At 44.5% G+C, this 23,307-nt stretch overlaps 2 protein-coding genes and 1 pseudogene across 5 annotated transcripts in view; 2 read left to right on the top strand and 1 right to left on the bottom strand.

Annotated features, from left to right (window-relative positions):
- The window catches only part of GSR (glutathione-disulfide reductase), a 58,347-nt gene that overhangs the window by 12,216 nt on the left and 22,824 nt on the right, over positions 1-23,307 (top strand). For all 4 annotated transcript variants that reach the window (XM_025394851.1, XM_025394849.1, XM_025394850.1 and 1 more), the window contains exons 2-6: positions 7,538-7,564; positions 9,929-10,017; positions 12,164-12,233; positions 18,200-18,347; positions 21,322-21,376. In XM_025394851.1, coding sequence (XP_025250636.1) covers positions 7,538-7,564; positions 9,929-10,017; positions 12,164-12,233; positions 18,200-18,347; positions 21,322-21,376 — 389 coding nt within the window. The remainder of the gene's footprint in view (positions 1-7,537; positions 7,565-9,928; positions 10,018-12,163; positions 12,234-18,199; positions 18,348-21,321; positions 21,377-23,307) is intronic.
- LOC112630500 lies at positions 3,072-3,930 on the top strand (annotated as a pseudogene).
- Positions 10,151-10,498, bottom strand: LOC112630501 (40S ribosomal protein S26-like). Its single transcript, XM_025394852.1, has one exon. The coding sequence runs from the start codon at positions 10,496-10,498 to the stop codon at positions 10,151-10,153; it is 348 nt and encodes a 115-aa protein (XP_025250637.1).

Raw genomic sequence — 23,307 nt, 5'->3', positions numbered from 1 at the left:
TTCCAAGTCAGAGGTACTGAAGTCACGTCATGTTGCTGGCATGTAAATAGTTCTCTAAAAGCAATGGAAATCCCTGGAGGCCTGTTCACAGGAGCTGCCAAAATAGGACGGTGGCATTTCAGGGTCATAGGCTTCCTTTCAACCAGTGCCCCAGGCCCCAAAGTGTTGTGCTGGGGCGCAGCTCCTGTGACCCAACAGGGCCACAATTTTCCACCATCCTCTTCCTCTGGTTTCTGGCCCAGTGCTCTTCAATTTTAGGGAATGTGGTGATTCTGCTGCTGCCCCTTGAGGCAGTATCTTGGATAGGCTCAGAACCTCTCTCTGGCTGGCACTGTAGGCCAGGATACTGATACAGTCCGCAAGAGCAGGGACTATATCTGTTTAGTGCCTTACCTTGCATAATGCCTGGCACAAGTGGGTGCTTACTCAGTGCCTCTGAATGAATGACTGCAAGCTAAGACTATGTAGAAGCGAAAAAGGCAGAAACTTCTAAAAAACAAACCAGAGTTACAGACACCAGGCACCAGTGAAAGCCCACCTTGGTGCTTTGAAGAAACATATTCCAAAAAAAGAATATGTTTTAAAATTAAACATATTTTTTAAAAACTTTAAAAACATATTTTTAAAAAACTTAAAAAAAGAAGACTTAAATAACTTTAAAGTAGCTTCAAATACACATGAGGAACAAACTCATGGTATGTGAGAGTAGTTTAGAACATTAAGTGCTTTATGACACCCTTGGATTGCTTTTAATGATTCTTGGGAAACAAGAAACGGTGGCTGGAGGACCAACAGTATTTATTTAGCACACAAATCATCTCTACCTTTGGGAAAATTGCTTTTGGAGTCTGTCCTAGTCGAAGCCACTTAGTAAACTTAAATGGTGAACTGCAGGATATAAAGATGTGGGTGGAGGGCACTGGGAAGCACGTTGCCTGCCAAATAACTGGAAAAGGCAGGTTAGAAGAGAAAAATCATTCCCATTATGGGGCCAGCGTTGTTCTTCCCACAGAGTTTCGACTTCCTTTCTCTGCTCTTACCATTAAGAAATCCCTGCCGTCCTCCTTTCTTCAAAATGGCTTATTCTATTTATCCCAGTAATGTCAGGTACTTGGGGGTTGAGAAATAGCATATCCTCAGCTTGGCCAGATGAAAGGGCACTCTAGATAGAGAGCCATACATTTATTATTATTATTATTATTATTATTATTATTATTATTATCATTTATTTTTAGAGGTAGGGTCTGGCTCTGTTATCTAGGCTGGAGTGCAGTGGTGTTATTAGAGCTTACTGTAGCCTTCAGCTTCTGGGCTCAAGAGATCCTCCTGGCCGGGCGCGGTGGCTCAAGCCTGTAATCCCAGCACTTTGGGAGGCCGAGGCGGGTGGATCACGAGGTCAGGAGATCGAGACCATCCTGGCTAACATGGTGAAACCCCGTCTCTACTAAAAATACAAAAAACTAGCCGGGCGTGGTGGCGGGCGCCTGTAGTCCCAGCTACTCGGAGGCTGAGGCAGGAGAATGGCGTGAACCCGGGAGGCGGAGCTTGCAGTGAGCCGAGATCGCGCCACTGCACTCCAGCCTGGGCGACACAGCGAGACTCTGTCTCAAAAAAAAAAAAAAAAAGAGATCCTCCTGCCTCAGCCTCCTGAATAGCTGGAACTACAGGCATGCACCACCAAGCCCAACTAATTTTTTATTTTTTAATTTTTTGCAGAGATGGAGTCTCAGGGTCTCACTATGTTGCCCAGGCTGGTCCCTAACTCCTGGGCTCAAGCAATCGTCTTTCTTTTTGGCCTCCCAAAGCGTGAGGATTATAGGCGTGAGCCACCATACCCAGCCCATAAATTATTCTAATTTTTAATATGAAGTACTTTCTGAATAGTGTGCTTGCGCTTGTTGTAGGTGTTGATTCTTTTATGAGGCTTGAATTCTGTACCCTTTTCTCAATCCCATGAGTTCCTGTTTCTGTTGCCTTTAGTATTCTTATTGTAGCATAATTGCATTAAAAAAAATCCAAGTCCAAAACTTGACAGTGTATGACCTATCTCTTTCCAGGAAAAAAAAAAAAAAATCCCATGTAACTGATAACTTGACACTGTATGGAAACATAACTCCTTCCTTTATTTTATTTTATTTTATTTTATTTTATTTTATTTTTTGAGACGGAATCTCACTCTGTTGCCCTGGCTGGATGCAGTGGCGGATCTCACCTCACTGCAACCTCCACCTCCCAGGTTCAAGTGATTCTCCTGCCTCAGCCTCCTGCGTAGCTGGAACTACAGACGTACGCTACCACACCCGTCTAATTTTTGTATTTTTAATAGAGATGGGGTTTCACCATGTTGCCCAGGCTGGTTTCGAACTTCTGACCTCAAGTGATCCACCCGCCTTGACCTCCCAAAATGCTGGGATTACAGGCATGAGCCACTGCACCCGGCCATCACTCATTCCTTTATAATAACCAAGTGTAGGATAATAACAAATAATAGGATTATAATGAAATTGTAGCAGGTACGCTGTTAGAATTTTGAAACAACTAAAGGAATAGAAGATTACTGTTCAGGAAGACCATCTGTTTCAAACATTAGCGATCTTCATGAGCTTTGGGCAGGTTTCTTTGAATTTAGCTTTTTGTATGAAGTGCCTTGGCTAGTATGTATGTGGTTCAGGATCCACCATAGAAGGATACCCAGAAAGCATTCTATTATGAGAGCTAGGCTAGTATTACTGGGGCAAACAGAAAGCCAGTCTAGTTTCCTATGGTCATGATCGGCAGAGCTACAAGCCCCTAATATAAATTATGTCTAGAAGGCATTCATTTTAATATAAAAGAATAATTGTGTTATAGACGAAGGATTGGAGAGTCACTCACCAAAATTCCACTTCCCAAATTAAATCATTTTAGTATATTTTTGGTTATTCTGGTTTATAAATGTCTAAAAACAATTAAACAAGTGACAAATGACTATTTCCCATTATAAAAAGCATGTAGAGTCTGTGTAGCTCGGGGTTTCGAGCTCCTGCCTCTGACAACGCTGCGATCTCCTCTCCCCTCCAATCCTATTGGCGATGGACAATGCCTGCGAGTCATCCACGGACAAAGGTGGAGAGACAGGGGAGCCAGATGAGACAGCCGCTGCTCCCGGAGGCCTGTGGGCTACCGACATGGGTGGAATCCCAGAGGAAACTGATGGAGACGCAGATGCGGACTTGAAAGAAGAGGAAAGCGAGCTCAAGAGTCAGGATGTCTCAAATTTAACAACAGTTGAAAGGGAAAACTCATTGTTATTTACTCCTGCAGCCAAAAAACTGAAAATAGATACCAAAGAAAAGAAAGTAGATGAAGATGAGATTTAGAAGATGCAAATCCTGGTTTCTTCTTTTTCTTTTTCTTTCGGTTTTTTGTTTTTTTTTTTTTTTTTTTGAGATGTAGTGTCTCTCTGTCGCCCAGGCAGTGGCATAATCTCGGCTCACTGCAACCTCTGCCTCCCGGGTTCAAGCGATTCTCCTGCTTCAGCCTCCTGAGTAGCTGGGATTACAGGCACATGCCACCATGCCCGGCCAATTTTTGTATTTTTAGTAGAGATGGGGTTCACCATATTGGCCAGGCTGGCCTTGAACTCCTGACCTCGTGATCTACCCGCCTCAGCCTCCCAAAGTGCGGGGATTGCAGGCATGAGCCACCGCGCCCAGCTGTTTCTTCTTTTTCTGTGGAGCAGCTGAACCGTTATGAAATGTATTGCCACTCAGTGTTCCCTAAGGCAGCCATCAAAAGGCCGATCCAGTCCATCAGTGGCACCTCTATGTCTCAGAATGTTGTTATTGCTGTCTGGTCTTTCCAAGGTTTTTGTCTGGGAGGTGGTAGAAGCAGCACTGGATGTGTGTCAGAAGTGGGGAGAAATGCCACCACTACAACCCAAACATATGAGGGAAGCTGTTAGAAAGTTAAAATCAAAAGGACAGAGTCCTAACTCAAAGCACAAAAAAAATCATCTTCTTCTAGATTGAAGTCTAGAAAGGCCTCTTACTGACAGAAGTATTGGTTCCAGACTTCCTCTAAGACCGTCTGCACTGGTGCTTTAGTACCTCAGTCCTCCAAGGATTCCATGATGATTTTAATGTCTTTCTCAAAACTCTGAGATTTGTCACACCTAGAAAGTGTGTAGCCTGTTTGATACTTGCCTTGACTAAATTTTTGGACCCCTTGGGGCATTTTGAAGTTTTGAACTGTCTTGGCCAGTTGGAAGAAGATGTGTGGGCTGTAAGCATCTTCTGGGCAGGGGAACTGCTTTCAGAGAGAAACCTTTCCAAGAGAGTTTTTTTTTTTTTGGAGATAGGGTCTTGCTCTGTCACCCAGGCTGGAGTGCAGCCGCATGACCCGCAGCCTTGAACTCTTGACCCTCCCACCTCAGTGTCCTGAGTAGCTAGGACTACAGGCATACTACTGTGCCCAACTAACTTATTTTTATTTTTTATGGAGATGGGGTCTTGCTTTGTTGCCCAGGCTGGTCATGAACTCCTGGCTTCAAGCAGTCCTCCTGCCTCAGCCTCCTAAAGTGCCGAGAGCTTTCATGATTTTACATTGAAGCCTAAAGTTGCTAAGACTTAGGTTGTTTCTTATATCTGGTTTTAAGTAGATGAAACAACCAGAAACTATTACTTGTGACACTCTACCATGAAGGATGCGGTACTGACAGGAATAGTGGAATAATTGCTGCTTGTAAACATCTAAGATTCTCCTGTGAATTTTGGTGAGTGATCATTAAACTGTTTTCCAAAAGCATATACAGGCCAAGCGCGGTGGCTCATGCCTATAATCCCAGCACTTTGGGAGGCCGAGGCGGGAGAATCACTTGATCTCAGGAGTTTAAGACCAGCCTGGGCAATATACTGAGACCTTGTCTCTATTTTTGTAAAGTAGTTTTAATTTTTATGTATAAAATAAAATAAAAAGCATATATAAGCCATGTGTGGTGGCTCACACCTGTAATCTCAACACTTTGGGAGGACGAGTTAGGAGGATTGCTTGAGCCCAGGAGTTTGAGACCAGCTTGGGCAACATAGTGAGACCCTGTCTCTGTATTTTTAGAAAAATATTTTTTATTTTTTTTTAAAAAAGTATATCCAGGCATGGTGGCTCATGCCTGTAATCCTAGCACTTTGGGATGCCAAGGTGGGTGGATCACTTGAGCTCAGGAGTTTAAGACAAGCCTGGGCAATGTGGTAAGACCCTGTCTCTACTAAAAATACCAGGCATGGTGGTGAACGCCTGTAGTCCCAGCTACTCTTGGGCTGAGAAGGGAGGATTGTTTGATCCTGGGGAGCGGAGGTTGCAGTGAGCTGAAATTGCGCCATTGCACTCTAGCCTGAGTGACAGAGCAAGACTGTCTCAAAAAAAAAAAAATATATATATATATATATATAGAACAAAATGTGAAAGTTTTCTCCCTTTCCAGAGAAACACTGTTGATTGCTTGGAGTATAGCCAAATTGTGTTTACACCCGTATATAAATATACATACACATACTGCGTATAAATACGAATTGGTTCATGGCATAACTACTATTCTGCAACTTTCTTTTGATGCATAACAGTATATGTTAGAACTCTTTCCATATAGTGCATAGAAATCTACCTTGCCCTTTTTAAATGGCTGCAGAATATTCCACAGACTCAATGTATAACAATTTATTTGATACTTCCCTGCTGATGGATAGTTAATGTGTCTGTAGTTACCCATTATCACCAAGCTTCAGGGAATATCCCTATAAATGCATCTTTGGATACAGGAGCATAATATGTGACTACTTTTCTAGGTTACTCTAAAAGTAGAATTGCTGGGCCAATCAGGATGTGTTTGCTAACACTAGTTATAATCAACCTTTAAAATTTTTGCCAATCTGACAGATGAAAAATATTTCATTATTTAAATTATCTGTTATCTTTACTTTTAAAAAATGTAGCTTTTGGCTGGGTGTGGTGGCTCATGCCTGTAATCCCAGCACTTTGGGATGCCACGGTGGGTAGATCACTTGAGGTCAGGAGTTCGAGACCAGCCTGGCCAACAAGGTGAAACTCCATCTCTAGTAAAAATACAAAAATTAGCTAGGCAGGATGGCAGGCGCCTGTAATTCCAGCTACTCGGAAGGCTGAGGCATGAGAATCACTTGAACCCAGGGGGCAGAGGTTGCAGGAAGCCGAGATCTTGCCACTGTATTCCAGCCTGCACGATATAGTGAGACTCGGTCTCAAAAAAAACCCAAACAAAATAATGCAGTTTTCTGACTGGGCACAGTGGCTCACGCCTGTAACCCCGGCACTTTGGGAGGCTGAGGCAGGTGGATCACCTAAGGTCAGGAGTTCGAGACCAGTATGGCCAACATGGCAAAACCCCATCTCTACTGAAAATACAAAAATTAGCTGGGCGTGGTGGTGCACATCTACAGTCCCAGCTATTCGGGAGGCTGAGGCAGGAGAATCGCCGGGAGGTAGAGATTGCAGTGAGCTGTGATCGCACCATTGCACTCCAGCCTGGGCAACAAAGGGAGATTCTGTCTCAAAAAAAAAAAAAAGTAGTTTTATGGTCTTGCTTTTCCTACTTTTATTCTGTAAGTATTTTTCTATATATTAACTAACAGTGAAATGGAAATGATTGTAACCAAATATGTATTTGTACATAACATGATATAATCTGTGCATTTGTGCATTTCACTTTTCTACATCTTTGGTTACTTCTTTAGGCCAAATGCCAAGTAGTTATAAATCAAAGTCATTTTATGAGATCTAATATTTATTTAGGTTTTCTCAAGTTTCTTTACTAATGGTTAATCAACATCCCAAGTTCCATGCCATGTACTTTAAATTTTTGTGCTTCTGGTTGAGTATTCACCAGTATCTCTGTGTTCAACCTTTGTGTGTGTGTGTGTTTCTTTTTTGAGGTAGGGTCTTGCACTGTCACCTAGGCTGGAGTGCACCGGCACGATCATGATCATGACTCACTGCAGCCTTGTCCTCCCGGGCTCAAGTGGTCCTCCCACCTCAGCCTCCTGAGTAGCTGGGACCACAGGCGTGCACCACCACACCCAGCTAATTTTTTTTGTAGGGACGTGGTCTCGCTTGTTGCCCAGGCTGATCTCGAATTCATGGGCTTAAGCAATCCAACTGCCTCAGCTCCCAAAATGCTGGAATTACAGGTGTGAACTACCAGGCCTGGCCCATCTTGGGTGTTTATCCATGTATTCTGCAGTACTTTCCCCAGAAGTCCTCTTAGACAGCTGCTCAGATGGGCTGATTGTCCTTTCTCTGTCTGCTTTCCTTGAGAAAATGCTGATGAATAAACTTCTCTCCCTCATCACAGAAGGAAAATAATGTTCTTATCCTTTTTTAACAAAGAAAGTAACTAGAATTTAGTATACTGTGACTTAGAACCCAAGGAAGCCTCCTCGCTTGATGCTTAGTGTGCATTTCTTGCAGATTTTTTTGATGGTTTGAATTCAATATTGTTAAAGTCTGTCTCTTTTTTTTTTTTTTCCAGGTGAATGTTGGATGTGTACCCAAAAAGGTAGAATTTTTATTTCTCTTTCCCTTTACAATCCTTTTTCTATTTGTAAATCATAATCCGAATAAGAATGTTTCCAAATGTATCCATTAAAATTCATTCTGCAAAAAAAACCCTAGACCCCACTAAAAGTGGCTTAAGCAATAGGATTGTTTTTGTTTGATTTGTGTTTAAAATTTTTTGTTTATTTTTAATTACTTTTTATTTTTATTATTTTTTTTTTTCCATTCTTATTTGTGCCTGATACAAAGTTTATTTTTTATTTTTTTATTTTATTTATTTATTTATTTATTTATTTATTTTTTTTTTTCTTTTTTTTTTTTTTTTTTTTTTTTTTTTTTTTTTTTTTTTTTTTTTTTAAATTTATTTATTATTATTATACTGTAAGTTGTAGGGTACATGTGCATAACGTGCAGGTTTGTTACATATGTATACTTGTGCCTTGTTGGTGTGCTGCACCCATCAACTCGTCATTTACATCAGGTATAACTCCCAATGCAATCCCTCCCCCCGCCCCCCTCCCCATGATAGGCCCCGGTGTGTTATTATTTTTTTGAGACGGAGTTTCACTCTTGTCGCCCAGGCTGGAGTACAGTGGCGCGACCTCGGCTCACAGCAACCTCTGCCTCCTGGGTTCAAGTGATTCCCTTTCCTCAGCCTCACAAGTAGCTGGGATGACAGGCGCACGCCACAGCACTCGGCTGATTTTTGTATTTTTAGTAGACATGGGGTTTCACCGTGTTGGCCAGGCTGATCTCGAGCTCCTGACTTCAGGTGATCCACCCACCGTGGCCTCCCAAAACGCTGGGGTTACAGGCCTGAGCCACCGAGACCAGCCACGGCCTAGTAATTTAGTTTGGTCATCTACACCGCAGGATAGTTTTTTCTCAGCAGGAAGACCCAGCCAGCAAACCAAACTGTTGAATGGAATCTTCTTACGTGGATTCATGGATTTTCTGTCTCATGTTGGTGATTTTTTTGGTATTAATATCTGTGGTGCAGGTCACATTGAATGATTTCATTTTTTTACCCTTGACAAAGAGGAAAAAACAGCAGCTCTTATTTCTAAAGCTGCCTCTTGCTTATACTTGCAAAGAATGCCACTCATTTGAATGAACTTTCAACATATGTTGTAATCTCAAGCTTACCACCTTTATTAATGGCATTCCATTTTAACTTGTCATCTTTTTGGTATTATGTAAGCAAATCTCTTAATCTCATCAGTGATGCATACCTGAGTTTAATTCCAAAAAGCTTTTTTGAAGTCTGTTCCCTGGTATAGGTGATGTTTTTCTTTCTGTCTTAGGAAGACTTTTTTTCTCTGGTACGTTTTCCCTCAACTGTTTCCTTTCCTATTAGTCATACTTTTTGGAATCTGTTCTACTTGGAACCATGCAATTATGACTGTATGAATTATATAAATTCATTATAAGGTGGTTTTATGTAGTTAAAACCAGTTATGGTAGTAAATTTCGTGTTGATTGGTGCAAGTTTATTTTTTAAAAAATATACTGCTGGGCTAATACTGTACGCTAAACTGATTTTGTAATGTTTTATTCTCGTATTTACTTATTCCTTCTGATCACATGTGGTAGACATTTATGTATGTTCATTTATATATGTTTTTGTTTCTTTTTGTTTGTTTGTTTATTTTATTTTGTTTTTTTTGAGATGGAGTCTCACTGTTGCCCAGGCCGGAATGCAGTGATGTGATTTCAGCTCACTGCAACCTCCACCTCCCAGGTTCAAGTGATTCTCCTGCCTCAGCCTCACGAGTAGCTGGGACTACAGGTGCGCACCACCATGCCTGGCTAATATTTTTTGTTTTTGTTTTTGTTTTTGTTTTGAGATGGAGTCTCGCCCTGTCGCCCAGCCTGGAGTGCAATGGCACAATCTCAGCTCACTGCAACCTCCACTTCCCAGGTTCAAAAGATTCTCCTGCCTCAGCCTCCTGAGGAGCTGGGATTACAGGCGTGTGCCACCACGCCTGGCTAAGTTTTTTTGTATCTTTAGTTGAGATGGGGTTTCATCGTGTTGGCCAGGCTGGTCTCGAACTCCTGACCTCGTGATCCGCCCACCTTGGCCTCCCAAAGTGCTGGGATTATAGCCGTGAGCTGCTGCGCCCGGCCCGAACTCTTGACCTCAAGTAATCCACCTGCCTCGACCTCCCCAAAGTGCTGGGACTGCAGGTGTGAGCCACCGCGCCTAGCCAGGTTTGTTTTTAATTTAAAGGGCAGGGCAGTATTTTATCTGCTGTTACCTAGTTACCATTCATTCATGATTTCTTTTTTCCCTCAGGACTCATTTACTGCTGCTTTTGATCCTTTTTTTTTTTTTTTTTTTTTTTTTTTTTTTTTTTTTTTACAGGTAATGTGGAACACAGCTGTCCACTCCGAATTCATGCACGATCATGCTGATTATGGCTTTCCAAGTTGTGAGGGTAAATTCAATTGGCGGTAAGTGTCAACACTAAGAGGGTTCAGTTTCCAAGTATAGATATTTTTCTTTCTTTTTTTTTTTTTAAAGTACAATTTCCATTTTATTTTTCTCCAGAGAAGAGTCTGTCTCAGTCTTTAAGGACTCAGCTCCTTACATGGGCTTTGGTGGGGGATGTGGGGCAGCACCCACAAGTCTAAATTGGGGAGGGGGTGTTCGGTCCTTGCGGGCTTCACGAGATCGATTCCTGACTACTTTGCTGTGAATTGAACGACTCACACAGTAATGTAGCTTCACATACAGCTTGGGAAGCACATAGGCATCGAAGATGCTCGCTTCAGAAATGTCCCTGACTGCTGCGGCCTCCACTATGTTTCGAATGATGAATTTCTTAATGGCCTTGTCCTTGGGCACGCATCGGGCACAGTTAGTGCAGCGAATAGGCTGCACACGGCCATGGCCCTTTTTGGCACAACCGTTGTTCCTTCTTTTCTTTGTCATCTTGGATGTGCGGACCGAAGACATAGTTTTCCTTCATAACTAAGTGAGCTGTAAACTTTTTTTAGGGATGGAGGAGGAATTGTGGTAAATATTCACAGTATGAGATTTACAGTTTAGCCATTTTTAAGTATACAATTGAGTGCCATTAAGCACATTCACATAGGTGTACAGTCGTCACTACTATTACCACTTCCAGAACTTTCCTGCCATCCCAAACAGAAACGCTATTCCATTAAACAATAACCCCTCATTCTCTTCTCCTGCTGGCCCCTGGGAACCTCTGTTCTGCTTTCTGTCTCTATGAATTTGCCAATCCTAGGAAACTCATATAAGTGGAATCATACAATATTTGTTCCTTTATGTCTAGTGTATTTTGTTTTCACGGTTTGTCCATGTTGTAGTATGTATCAGAACTTCATTGCTTTTTTTTTTTTTTTTTTTTGTTAAGACAGGGTCTTGCTCTGTTGCCCATGCTGGAATGCAATGGTGCAATCATAGCTCACTGCAATCTTGAGCTCCTGGGCTCAAGCTATCCTCCCACTTCAGCCTCCTGAGTAGCTGGAACTACAGGCATGTGCCACCATGCCTGCCTATTTTTTTTATTTTTATTTTTAGTAGAGATGAGGTCTCACTGTGTTGCCCAGGCTAGTCTTGAACTCCTGAGCTGAAGTAATCCTCCCGCCTCAGCCTCCCAATTTGCTGGGATTTCAAGTGTGAGCCACTGCGCCCAACCTTCATTCCTTTTAAAGGCAGATTAAGATTTCATCATATGGATAAAACCACATTTTGTTTATCCATGCATTCGTCAGTGAATTTTTGGGTTGTTTTTACCCTTTTCTTTTTTTTTTTTGAGATGGAGTCTCTCTCTGTCGCCCAGGCTGGAGTGCAGTGGCGCAATCTCAGCTCACTGCAAGCTCCACCTTCCAGGTTCACGCCATTCTCCTGCCTCAGCCTCCTGAGTACCTGGGACTACAGGCGCCCGCCACCACACCCGGCTAATTTTTTATATTTTTTTTTAGTAGAGACGGGGTTTCACCATGTTAGCCAGGATGGTCTCGATCTCCTGACCTCGTGATCCACCCACCTCAGCCTCCCAAAGTGCTGAGATTACAGGCGTGAGCCACTGCGCCCAGCCTGTTTTACCTTTTGGTTATTATGAACAATGCTGCTATGAACATTCGTGTAAAGGTATCTATCTGTTCGGGTCTCTGCTTCCAGTTTCTTTTGGGTCTGTACTTAGAAGTGGAATTTCTGGGTCATATGGCAGTTTTGTGTTTAACTATTTAAGGAACTGCTGTAAATCTTGTGAAGCCATAACAGTTTTGAAGAAATTTAGCAAATTTATGTAACAGGTATTTATTAAGTACCCACCACGTCCTACGCACACCGTGTTCTAGGGACTGTGCCAAAGCATTTCTCCTTGTCTGCTGTGCAGAAAGACGATGCCAGCTGAGTGCGTTCTCCACTGAGTGGCACAGAGGCTTTTAACACATGGGGCAGCAGAATGACACAGGGAAGGGATGACTGTCTTCGGAGACATTCACTCACTGCGGTTCCTGTTGACAGTCAGTGATTCTCTGCTCGGGTGTTCAGGGACAGATGCCTTAGTTACTAACTGGAAGGGGAAGATCCTGTTTCTGAGTACTGACTTGAGTTTCATTGCAGTGTTATTAAGGAAAAGCGGGATGCCTATGTGAGCCGCCTGAACACCATCTATCAAAACAATCTCACCAAGGTGTGTATGCTGAGTTTTTAACTTTGAGAAAAAGCTGTTCCCTTGTTGAGTACTCAGCTAAGTCTTGCCAGACTGTAGCACTATTTATTTATTTTTATTATTATTTTTTTTTTTGGAGACAGAGTCTTGCTTTGTTGCCCAGGCTGGAGTGCAGTGGCGTGATCTCGGCTCACTGCAACCTCCGTCTCCTGAGTTCAAGCAATTCTTCTGCCTCAGCCTCCTGAGTAGCTGGGTCTACAGGCTACATGGTGTGCCACCATGCCCAGTTAATTTTTGTATTTTTTAATAGAGACAGGGTTTCATCATGTTGGCCAGGCTGGTCTTGAACTCCTGATCTCAGGTGATCTGCCCACCTTGTCCTCTCAAAGTGCTGAGATTACAGGCGTGAGCCACCGTGCCTGGCTCTATTTTATTTTTAATGACCAAGTCTCTATCTGTCGCCAGGCTGGAGTACAGTGGTGCAATCATAGCTCACTGCAGCCTCCAAATCCTGGGCTCCTCCCGCCTCAGTCTCCTTAGTAGCTAGGATTATAGGCACGCACCACCACACCTGGCTAATTTTTAAAATATTTTGTAGAGATTTCTTACTATGTTGCCTAGGCTGGTCTTTAAACTCCTGCCTTAGCCTCCCAAAGTGTTGGGATTATAGGCATGAGCCACTGTGCCTGGCCTCTTACTTTTCCTCTTATTGAAATTGACCTGTCAGAGCAGAAACCTCTGACCCAGCTGGCCAGTCTCTTCTGCAGAGAGAGGGTGGCGTGTGCCAGAGCTGGTAGACCAGGCCTCACCTAATGGCTGCACCTTGAGTAGATCCGGCCTGGCACTTAGATTCAGAAGTCACATACGAGAGACTTTGTGCACCAGTGTGGCAGTTTATTAATTAAAAAGAGGAGTGCCATCTAGCTGAAAACCTGCCATTGTGTGTTTTTTTGTTTGTTTGTTTGTTTGTTTTTTGAGAGAGTTTTTCTAGTCACCCAGGCTGGAATGCAAGAGCACAATCTCAGCTCAGTGCAACCTCTGCCTCCCGCCGGGTTCAAGCAATTCTCCTGCCTCAGCCTCCTAAGTAGCTGGGATTACAGGCGTGCACCACCACGCCTAGCTAATTTTTGTATTTTTAGTAGAAACAGGATTTCATCATGTTGGCCAGGGGTCTCGAACTCCTAATCTCAAGTGATCTGCCCACCTCGGCCTCCCAAAGTGCTGAGGTTACAGGCATGAGCTACTGTGCCCGGCCAAACCTGCCATTGTTTATTTGCCTAGAGTAAGACCTCCTTAAGAGACCAAATTAGGATTCAGAAGGTTGTTTTTATGAATGACATCTGATCAAGAAAACTGGGCAGAGGTGTGTTGGCCTCCAGCAACTGTATGTCATCCTTCACTATCCTGATGGTTTCCCCTCTAGTGCTGGGATGTGACACCTTTCCCACTAGGACCACGTGGGTGACATTCACAACCTGTGCATCACTTAACTCTCCTTTTTCTTGTCAGTATCTTTCCACCACTCTTCATTTGTCTTTGTGGTCTCACTTTGCTGTTTCTAAGATTTCTTAGGTTTTGTTTGTTTGTGAAACAGAATCTTGCTCCCTCCCCCAGGCTGGAATGCAGTTGTGTGATTTCAGCTTACTGCGACCTCTGCCTCCCAGGTTCAAGCAATTCTTGTGCCTCAGCCTCCCGAGTAGCTGGAACTACAGGCGCATGCCCCCACACCTGCCTAATTTTTTTTGTATTTTTAGTAGAGATAAGGTTTCACCATGTTGGCCAGCTGGTCTCAAACTCCTAACCTTGAGTGATCCGCCTGCATCAGCCTCCCAAAGTGTTGGGATGACAGGGGTGAGCAACCACCCTTGGCCCTCTTAGGTTATATTTAGATCAGAAACTTTTTTTTTTGAGACAGAGTTTTGCTCTGTTGCCCAGGCTGGAGTGCAGTGGCGTGATCTCGGCTCACTGCAAGCTTTGCCTCCTGGTTTCACGCCATTCTCCTGCCTCAGCCTCCCGCGTAGCTGGGACTGCAGGCGCCTTCCATCACGCATGGCTAATTTTTTGTATTTTTAGTAGAGACGGGGTTTCACCGTGTTAGCCAGGATGGTCTCGATCTCCTGACCTCGTGATCCACCTGCCTCGGCCTCCTAAAGTGCTGGGATTACAGGCGTGAACCACCGCGCCCGGTCTTTTTTTTTTTTTTTTTGAGAAGGGTCTTACTCTCACCCAGGCTGAAGTGCAGTGGCATGATCTCAGCTCATTACAGCCTGGACCTCCCAGGCTCAAGTGATCCTCCTGCCTTGGCCTTCCGACATGCTGGGATTATAGGCATCAGCCACTACACCTGGCTTAGATCAGTAGATTCTTGATGATAATTGGGCCACTGTGATCTCAGTAGCAGCATATTTATAAACCAATTTTTAGGACAAGCTACTTCATAGGTAGCTAACTGTATGCAGTTTTATATTCTTATTCATTGGGTTTATTTTTTGGAGGGTGATCTTTTCCAACCTTGATCCGCCATCCAGAGGAAAAATATTTAGAGGCCTGCAGTCTTTATGCACAGGAGATTTTAAGTCTGAGTATAGAGTAACACTGGCAGTACTAAAACACACCAGGTTTTTAATTTTTTATTTATTTACTTATTTTTTATTTATTTTTATTTTTTGAGACGGAGTCTCGCTCTGTCGCCCAGGCCCAAGTTCCACCTCCCGGGTTTACGCCATTCTCCTGCCTCAGCCTCCCGCGTAGCTGGGACTACAGGCACCCGCCACCTCGCCCGGCTAGTTTTTTTTTTGTATTTTTAGTAGAGATGGGGTTTCACCGTGTTAACCAGGATGGTCTCGATCTCCTGACCTCGTGATCTGCCCGTCTCAGCCTCCCAAAGTGCTGGGATTACAGGCTTGAGCCAACGCGCCCGGCCCCACATTTTTTATTTTGTTTTATTTATTTTTTTGAAGTCAGGATCTCACTCTCTTGCCCAGACTGGAGGGCACTGGCATGATGACAGCTTACTGTAGCCTTAATCTCCCAGGCTCAAGCAATCCTCCCACCTCAGCCCCCTGAGTAGCTTGGACTATAAGCACTGTCCTACCACACCCTACTACTTTTAAAACATTTTTGTAGAGGCTGAGCGTGGTGGCTCACGCCTGTAGTCACAGCACTTTGGGAGGTCGAGGCGAGCGGATCATGAGGTCAGGAGATCGAGACCATTCTGGCTAACACAGTGAAACCCCGTCTCTACTAAACATACAAAAATTAGCTGGGTGTGGTGGCCTGTAGTCCCAGCTACTCGGAAGGCTGAGGAAGGAGAATGGCGTGAACCCTGGAGGTGGAGCTTGCAGTGAGTTGAGATTGTGCCACTGCACTCCAGCCTGGGCGAAAGTGCAAGACTCTATCACCAAAAAATAAAATTTTTTTTTTTTTTTTTTTTTTTGTAGAGATGAGGTCTTGCTATGTTGCCCACACTGATCTTGAACTCCTGGTCTCAAGCAACCCTTCTGCCTTGTCCTCCCAAAGTATGGGGATTATAGGCATAAACCACTGCATCTGACCTTTTTTTTTTTTTTTTTTTTGAGATGGAGTCTCGCTCTGTCGCCCGGGCTGGAGTGCAGTGGCCGGATCTCAGCTCACTGCAAGCTCCGCCTCCCGAGTCTACGCCCTTCTCCTGCCTCAGCCTCCCAAGTAGCTGGGACTACAGGCGGCCGCCACCTCGCCCGGCTAGTTTTTTGCATTTTTTAGTAGAGACGGGGTTTCACCGTGTTAGCCAGGATGGTCTCGATCTCCCAAAGTGCTGGGATTACAGGCTTGAGCCACCGCGCCCGGCCTTTTTTTTTTTTTTTTTTAAATGGAGCTAGCTGAAATACTTTTTCAAAAGAGGTAGGAAAATTATTCAGGAACCAGCATTTTGTAATACTTAGAAATCTTGGTGTGTGCTATAGTTTATGGTGATCTTATGGGGAAGGAATTACTTACAGTTGACCCAGAAATTCTATATTGCAAAGGAAACTTTCTATTTAATGTCCTAGAAAATGAAAGTAAAAATCTCACTGCTTCTTCCTCTGAACTAGTGTCTGTCCTATTGCCATGTGAGCCACACTTCTTTTTGTCTAGCATTGCGGAGGACGTCATTACGACCTGAGGGAATGGTGTTCTGGAGGCCTGTGGGTTTTGTCTTTGACCTTGATTCAGCTTGATTAAGCCTGGCACCTGCAGGAACAGGCCTGGAGGGTGCAGGGAAAGGAGAAGATAACTCAATTCAGAATCAAGCATGTTCCAAAATGTTAAAGCATTCCACTTTGTAATCATGCTTACATGGTTCCATTATTCTTATAAGTTGACCACATTTGCATGCCCCTGCATGTATCGTGGCTGGCAGAAGCATGCCAGCACCCCCTAAGTGAAGGCCTTGGTGCAGAGGATTCCAGTAAGAGCACATCCAAAAGTAAGAGTCTGAGTTCTCCCTGTCTCCAGCATAGAACTTCTGTGTCATGTACTTTTGTGGTATTTTTCCCAGTTTACGAAAGCACAAGCATTGCGTTTCCCTCCCTTGGCCAGAGTATTCCTGTCTTGGTCTTGCCTCTGCTCATTTCAGCTTTATCCAGTTGTCTTTCTCAGCCTTCTGTTTCTCCTCCAGACACACCAGTCTTTTTGAGAGAGAGTCTTGGCTCTGTTGCCCAGGCTGGAGTGCAGTGGCACAATCTCAGCTCACTGCAACCTCTGCCTCCCAGGTTCGAGGGATTCTCGTGCTTCAGCCTCCTGAGCAGCTGGGATTACAGGTGCCCGCCACCACTCCTGGCTAATTTTTGTATTTTTAGTAGAGATGGGGTTTCTCCATGTTGGTCAGGCTGGTCTCAAACTCCCGACCTCAGGTGATCTGCCTGCCTCGGCCTCCCAAAGTACTGGAATTACAAGTGTGAGCCACCACGCCCAGCCCAGACACACCATTCTGTAATGTGTTCACATTGCACATAAGGAACTTTCACCTTCAATTCTTGGGGGCAAAGTTGTCATCTTTCTTACAGGGGTGCCTTGCATATACTTTTTTGTCTCTGGGTTTCGGCCCAAGGTAGCACTTGTATTTCTTCTTTCTTCTTTCTCCTCCTCCTTCTCCTCCTCCTCCTCCTTCTCCTCCTCCACCCTCCTCTTCCTCCTTCCTCCTCCCCCTCCTTTTCCCCTCTCCTCCTCCCCTCTCCTCCCCCTCCCCCTCCTTTTCCCCCTCCTTCCCCTTCTTTTCCCCCTCCTCCTCCTCCCCCTCCTTTTCCCCTCTCCTCCTCCTCCCTTCTCCATCTCCCCTTCTCCTCCTCCTCCTTCTCCTCCTCCTCCTTCTCCTTCTCCTCCTTTTCTTCCTCTTTTCCTCCTCCTTCTTTCTCCTAACTTCTTTCTTCTAACTTCTTCTTTCTTCCTCCTCCTCCTCCTCCCCTTTCTCCTCCTCCTCCTTCTTCCTTCCCCTCCTCCTCTTCCCTCCTTCCTTCTTGTTCCTTCTCCTCCTCTTCACTTCGTCATCCAGGCTGGAATGCAGTGGCGCCATCTCAGCTCACTGCAGCCTCAACCTCCCAGATGCAAGCAATCCTCCTGCCTCAGCCCCTCAAAGAGCTGGGACTACAGGTGTGCAGCACCATGCCTGGCTAGTTTTTGTATTTTTAGTAGAGACTGGGTTTTGACATGTTTCTCAGGCTGGTCTCAAATTCCTGAGCTCAAGCTATCCACCCACCTCTGCCTCCCAAAGTGCTAGGACTACAGGTGTAAGCCACTGTGCCCAGCCTATTTCATCTTACTGTGTACTTCCAGCATCTAATGGCAACCCCTTTCCTAAGTATAGGTTGCCAGTTAGGAGTTCTACAGAAACTTGAACAATAGAGAACTGTGTTGGCATCAGCAAACCAAGAATCAAAATGTTCCGTAGATAAATGAAAGTTCTGATAAGTTGCAGCAGGTGTCTTTGTTTTTATTCTAAGAACAGGCTAATGTCATGGTTCCTTCTCTAGTCCCATATAGAAATCATCCGTGGCCATGCAGCATTCACGAGTGATCCCAAGCCCACGATAGAGGTCAGTGGGAAGAAGTACACCGCGCCTCACATCCTGATCGCCACAGGTGGTGTGCCCTCCATCCCTCATGAGAGCCAGATCCCAGGTGAGTCATACAGCAGGTACTCATTAACAGCAGTCAGGAGTTCACCGTTGCTTTCAACCTGACAAGCCATGCCAGGGGATCTGCCTAAACCAGTTCTCTCTTTGGAGCCAGGCCATGGGAGAAGGTCTTTGCAGAACCTAACTCCAGTTGGCCTAGTGGTAGCTTATGATGCAGGCACCCAGGCTGGAGTGCAGTGGCACAATCTTGGCTCACTGCTACCTCCGCCTCCTGGGTTCAAGCGATTCTCCTGCCTCAGCCTCCCGAGTAGCTGGGACTATAGGCACGCCACCACCACACCTGGCTAATTTTGGTATTTTTAGTAGAGATGGGGTTTCATCGTGTTGGCCAGGCTGGTCTTGAACTCCTGACCTCAGATGATCCGTCCACCTTGGCCTCCCAGAGTGCTGGGATTGCAGGCTACTGTGCCCGGCCAAGAGATTTCATTTGGCCCCAGGCTCAGACATATTGTAGGTAACAGGGAGAGAAATCAATGAAAGCCTCATTCTTTCCTTCTCAGCTTAGCATACATTGTTTCCAGCCTCAGTTTGTCAGATGGGTTGTTATTTATAAGACACGTGATAATTTATTGTTTTGTTCCAGAGAGAGAAATCTTCTAAGGATGTAGCTTAAGTAGCTAAGTAAGCTTTTATATACGTATTTTCTCTTTTAAGTAGAGAATTATAGAAGATGAAAGCTGTAAGGAATCTCAGAGATGGTCATAACTGCTTTTGCATTTTATTATTTATTTATTTATTTATTTATTTATTTATTTATTTATTTTGAGACGGAGTCTGGCTCTGTCACCAAGGCTGGAGTGTAGTGGCACAACCTCAGCTCACTGCAACCTCCGCCTCCCGGGTTCGCGCCATTCTCCTGCTTCAGCCTCCTGAGTAGCTGGGATTACAGGTATCCGCCACCACACCCAGCTAATTTATGTATTTTAGTAGAGACAGGGTTTCACCATGTTGGTCACGTGGGTCTTAAACTCCTGACCTCAAGTGATCCACCCGCCTCGGCCTCCCAGAGTGCTGGGATTACAGGCGTGAGCCACTGTGCCCGGCCTATTATTTTATTTTATATTACTTTATTTTTTTGAGACAGGGTCTTGCTCTGTTGTCCAGGCTGGAGTGCAGTGGTGTGATCACAGCTCACTAAGGCCTTGACCAGGAGATTTAGATGGGAGATTGCTCAAATGATCTCTTTCTTTCTTCCCAGCTAGATTGTAAGGACTTTATGGATGGTGAACGTAGTTTATGCATCTTTTGAATTCTCCGTGGATTGGCTTCATAAGATACATTATCAACGTGAATTTTTTTTTTTTTTTTTTTGAGACAGCGTCTTGCTCTGCCACCCAGGCTGGAGTGTAGTGGCACAATCTCCACTCACTAGAACCTCTGCCTCCTGGATTTAAGTGATTCTCCTGCCTCAGCCTTCTTAGTAGCTGGTATTATAGGCACATGCCACCATGTCCAGCTAATTTTTTTTTTGTATTTTTAGTAGAGGTGGGGTTTTGCCACATTGTCCAGGCTGATCTCAAACTCCTGACCTCAGGTGATCCGCCCACCTCGGCCTCCCAGAGTGCTGGGATTACAGGTATGAGCCACTGTACCCGGCCAAAATGCAACATATATATTTGTTTGTTTGTTTGTTTAGAGACAGAGTTTTGCTCTTGTCACCTAGGCTGGAGTGCAATGGCAGGATCTTGGCTCACTGCAACCTCTGCCTCCTGCGATTCTCCTGCCCCAGCCTCCTGAGTAGCTGGGATTACAGGCATGCGCCACCACACCCAGCTAATTTTTGTAATTTTAGTAGAGATAGGGTTTCACCATGTTGGCCAGGCTAGTCTTGAACTCCTGACCTTGGTCGATCTGCCTGTCTTAGTCTCCCAAAGTGCTGGGATTATAGGTGTGAGCCACTGCACCCAGCCTAATATATTTAATAACTGATGAGAAATGAAGGTAGGGGGGCTACTGAGAGAAGGAATCAGCAGTTGACAGCTGAAGGCTTTGTCTGCATTATTGGGGGCAGATGGTAACTGAAGTGGTAAACTGGAGAGAGATACAGTTTGGAAAATAAAATTAAGGTTCAGTTCTAAATAGACTAAGGTTGAAGCCAATGTAAAATTGTGTGGCGAGATAATTAGAAACATGGAACTGCAACCTGGGAAGAAAGTCAGACCTGGAATAATGCATTTGGAAGTCCTATAAGATAGGACCTGCTATCCTATATCCAAAGGTTTCAATCTGCTTTTCACTACTTGTTTATTTCACTATATAGGTTGTACCTCTTGTAATTCAATGTATATACCATATAGGTTGAAACCTTTGAAAGAATAAGCAGAGAGGAAAGGGCCACATCTATTGTTTCTTTTTTTTTTTTAATGAGACGAAATCTTGCTTTGTTCCCAGGCTGGAGTGCAGTGGCACCATCTCGGCTCACTGCAACCTCCGCCTCCCAGGTTCAAGTGATTCTCCTGCCTCAGCCTCCTGAGTAGCTGGGACTATAGGTGCGCGCCACCATGCCCAGCTAATTTTTAATTTTTGTATTTTTAGTAGAGACGGGGTTTCACCACATTGGCCAGGCCACATAGATTTTGAACTACATAGAAATTTGTCTTTTCAGGCGGGAACAGTGGCTCATGCCTGTAATGAGCTAAGCCCCAGGGTTCCTCCTACCCTCGGGGTGGGAGGGTGAACAGATCCAGCAGAGTCTGTTCATGACTGCTGAGATCTTCATTCTTCAGAGAAATGTAAAAGTTATTTAGCCATCGTGGCTTCTGTTTCTAGAGAGAAAATAAAAATGTTGACTCAGGGAGGATTTGGTTGGCAGCTTTCCAAGCAGAGACTTTAACAAAACTTGTCAAAACGGAGACTATGTTGGCTGTGAAAGTGTTTGGTTTTTGCATAAAATGTTGTGATTATTTTGCAAGAGAAAGAGCAGTCTTGTGTGATCTATGTTGCCTTTTTCTACATAGGTGCCAGCTTAGGAATAACCAGCGATGGATTTTTTCAACTGGAAGAATTGCCTAGGTAAGCCGACCTGACCTGACTGCAGTGACTCACTCTTCCTTAGTGTCTCCTGGTGGCTTTTCTTCGTCCTCTCCTCCCAAGCATTTAATGTAGGCCTTTCCTGAATTCCATCCTCTTACCATGACCTTGTATATCTCATTCCTAGAACTCCTCAGTAGATCCCTCAAATCTTTCATGCTTTCAATCAGAGGCCAAAGTCAAATGCAGAGTAATTTGAAGACTGCATAACAGAGTCCTAAAACTGTCTCCTTTCTTCAACTTGATACAGCATCAATTAAGAATGTGTCTAAAGGAGCTTGTATTTTAGAATAGAATAGCTGGTTTTGGCCAGATGTGGTGGCTCATGGCTGTAATCCCAGCACTTTGGGAGGCTGAAGCGGGCAGGTCACCTGAGGTCAGGAGCTTGAGACCAGCCTGGACAACATGGTGAAACCCCATCTCTACTAAAACTGAAAATTAGCTGGGCATGGTGGTGCGGGCCTATAGTCTTAGCTACTCGGGAAGCTGAGGCAGGAGAATCACTTGAATTCTCAAGGCAGAGGTTGCAGTGAGACAAGATCATACCAAGAAAGAAAGAGAGAGAGAGCGCCACCACACCCAGCTAATTTTGTATTTTTGGTAGAGATGGGGTTTCTCCATTGGTCAGGCTGGTCTCGAATTCCTGACTTCAGGTGATCTGCCCGCCTCGGCCTCCCAAAGTGCTGGAATTACAGGTGTGAGCCACCACGCCCGGCCAGATTTTCTTTTCATGAAAAAACGTTTATTTTTTTTAGAGACAGGGTCTTCTTGCATTGCCCAGGCAGGAGTGCAGTGGTGCCATCATGGCTTGCAGTAGCCTTGAGCTCTTGGGCTCCAGCAGTCCTTTCACCTCAGCCTCCCGAGTAGCTGGGACTCCAAACGTGCAGCACCATACCTGGGTAACTTTTTAATTTGAATTTTTGTAGAGTTGGGGTCTCGTTCTGTTGTCCAGGCTGGTCTAGAATTCCTGACCTCAAGCAATGCTCCCACCTTGGCTTCCCAAAGCAGTACACATACAAGCATGGGCCACCGTGCTGAATGGATTCAGATTCATAGAGGGGGGAAAAAGGTCATGAGAAAGTTTGTTTCTCTGATTTGAAGTTGCTGCACATTGCAGGCTTTCTAGTTTAGAGGGATCCTCCTGTCACTTGTGAGAAGAGGTGATGCCTGGAAACAGGTGGAGGGACCCAACGTGTTGGCACAGGGACTGGCCTTCATTCATCTTCTGAGTGGCACTCACTGTGGAGTTCGCATTGCTCAACTCTTCTGCTCCCTCAGGGGCTGTGCTAATCCAGTTTGAGGCCCTAATCCTATGCTTTCAGAAAGTCTTTTAGGGAGAGTGACTAATAGTCCATGAGCCTGTCTTCACTTTGAATCACCCAGAGTCACGGACAGTTCAGACAGCACGAGGCAGTTCAGAAAGGACCAGGGAGCCGCTTTGCAGTTCCATAGGATGGTGAAAATGTCCCTTGAAGATACTCAGACCAGGAGGCCTCTGACTTGGAGGAGTTCTAAGAAAAGCATACAATCTTTTTCAGTTTGCTATCAGGTCGTAGAAATGTGTTAGAGAACAGCCTTCCTTCCCTGTGATCCACCCTGCATTGTTTGATTTTTAGGGTTGAATAACATGACATATGTGAGGATGTAGTGAGACATGCAGTCATGACTCATTATGTTTGGATAATGTAATTTCATTCCGGACTCACCCTCAAAGAAGTTTCATTATAGATAGTTGTTCATTAGCGATTTTAAATATTTACATTTAAGCATGTCATCAACAAAAGGCTCTGAAACACAAGAAAATGAATTTACAATGGATATGTGATTTTTCAAGTCTACTTTATCTTTGTTATGGTGTTGGTGAATAAGTAAATAATTGGGCAAGTAAGTAAATAATGTAGGGAAGATAGCAT

The sequence above is a fragment of the Theropithecus gelada genome, chromosome 8 (genome assembly GCF_003255815.1).
Source record: "Theropithecus gelada isolate Dixy chromosome 8, Tgel_1.0, whole genome shotgun sequence".
NCBI classification, from domain to species: Eukaryota; Metazoa; Chordata; class Mammalia; order Primates; family Cercopithecidae; genus Theropithecus; species Theropithecus gelada.
The sequence above is the reverse complement of the archived record's forward strand: the minus strand, read 5'-3'. Positions and strand labels throughout refer to the sequence as shown.

What these genes read in the sequence shown, in the direction of transcription:
- LOC112630501 (XM_025394852.1), bottom strand. Translation starts at nt 10,498, where the DNA reads ATGACAAAGAAAAGAAGGAACAACGGTTGTGCCAAAAAGGGCCATGGC.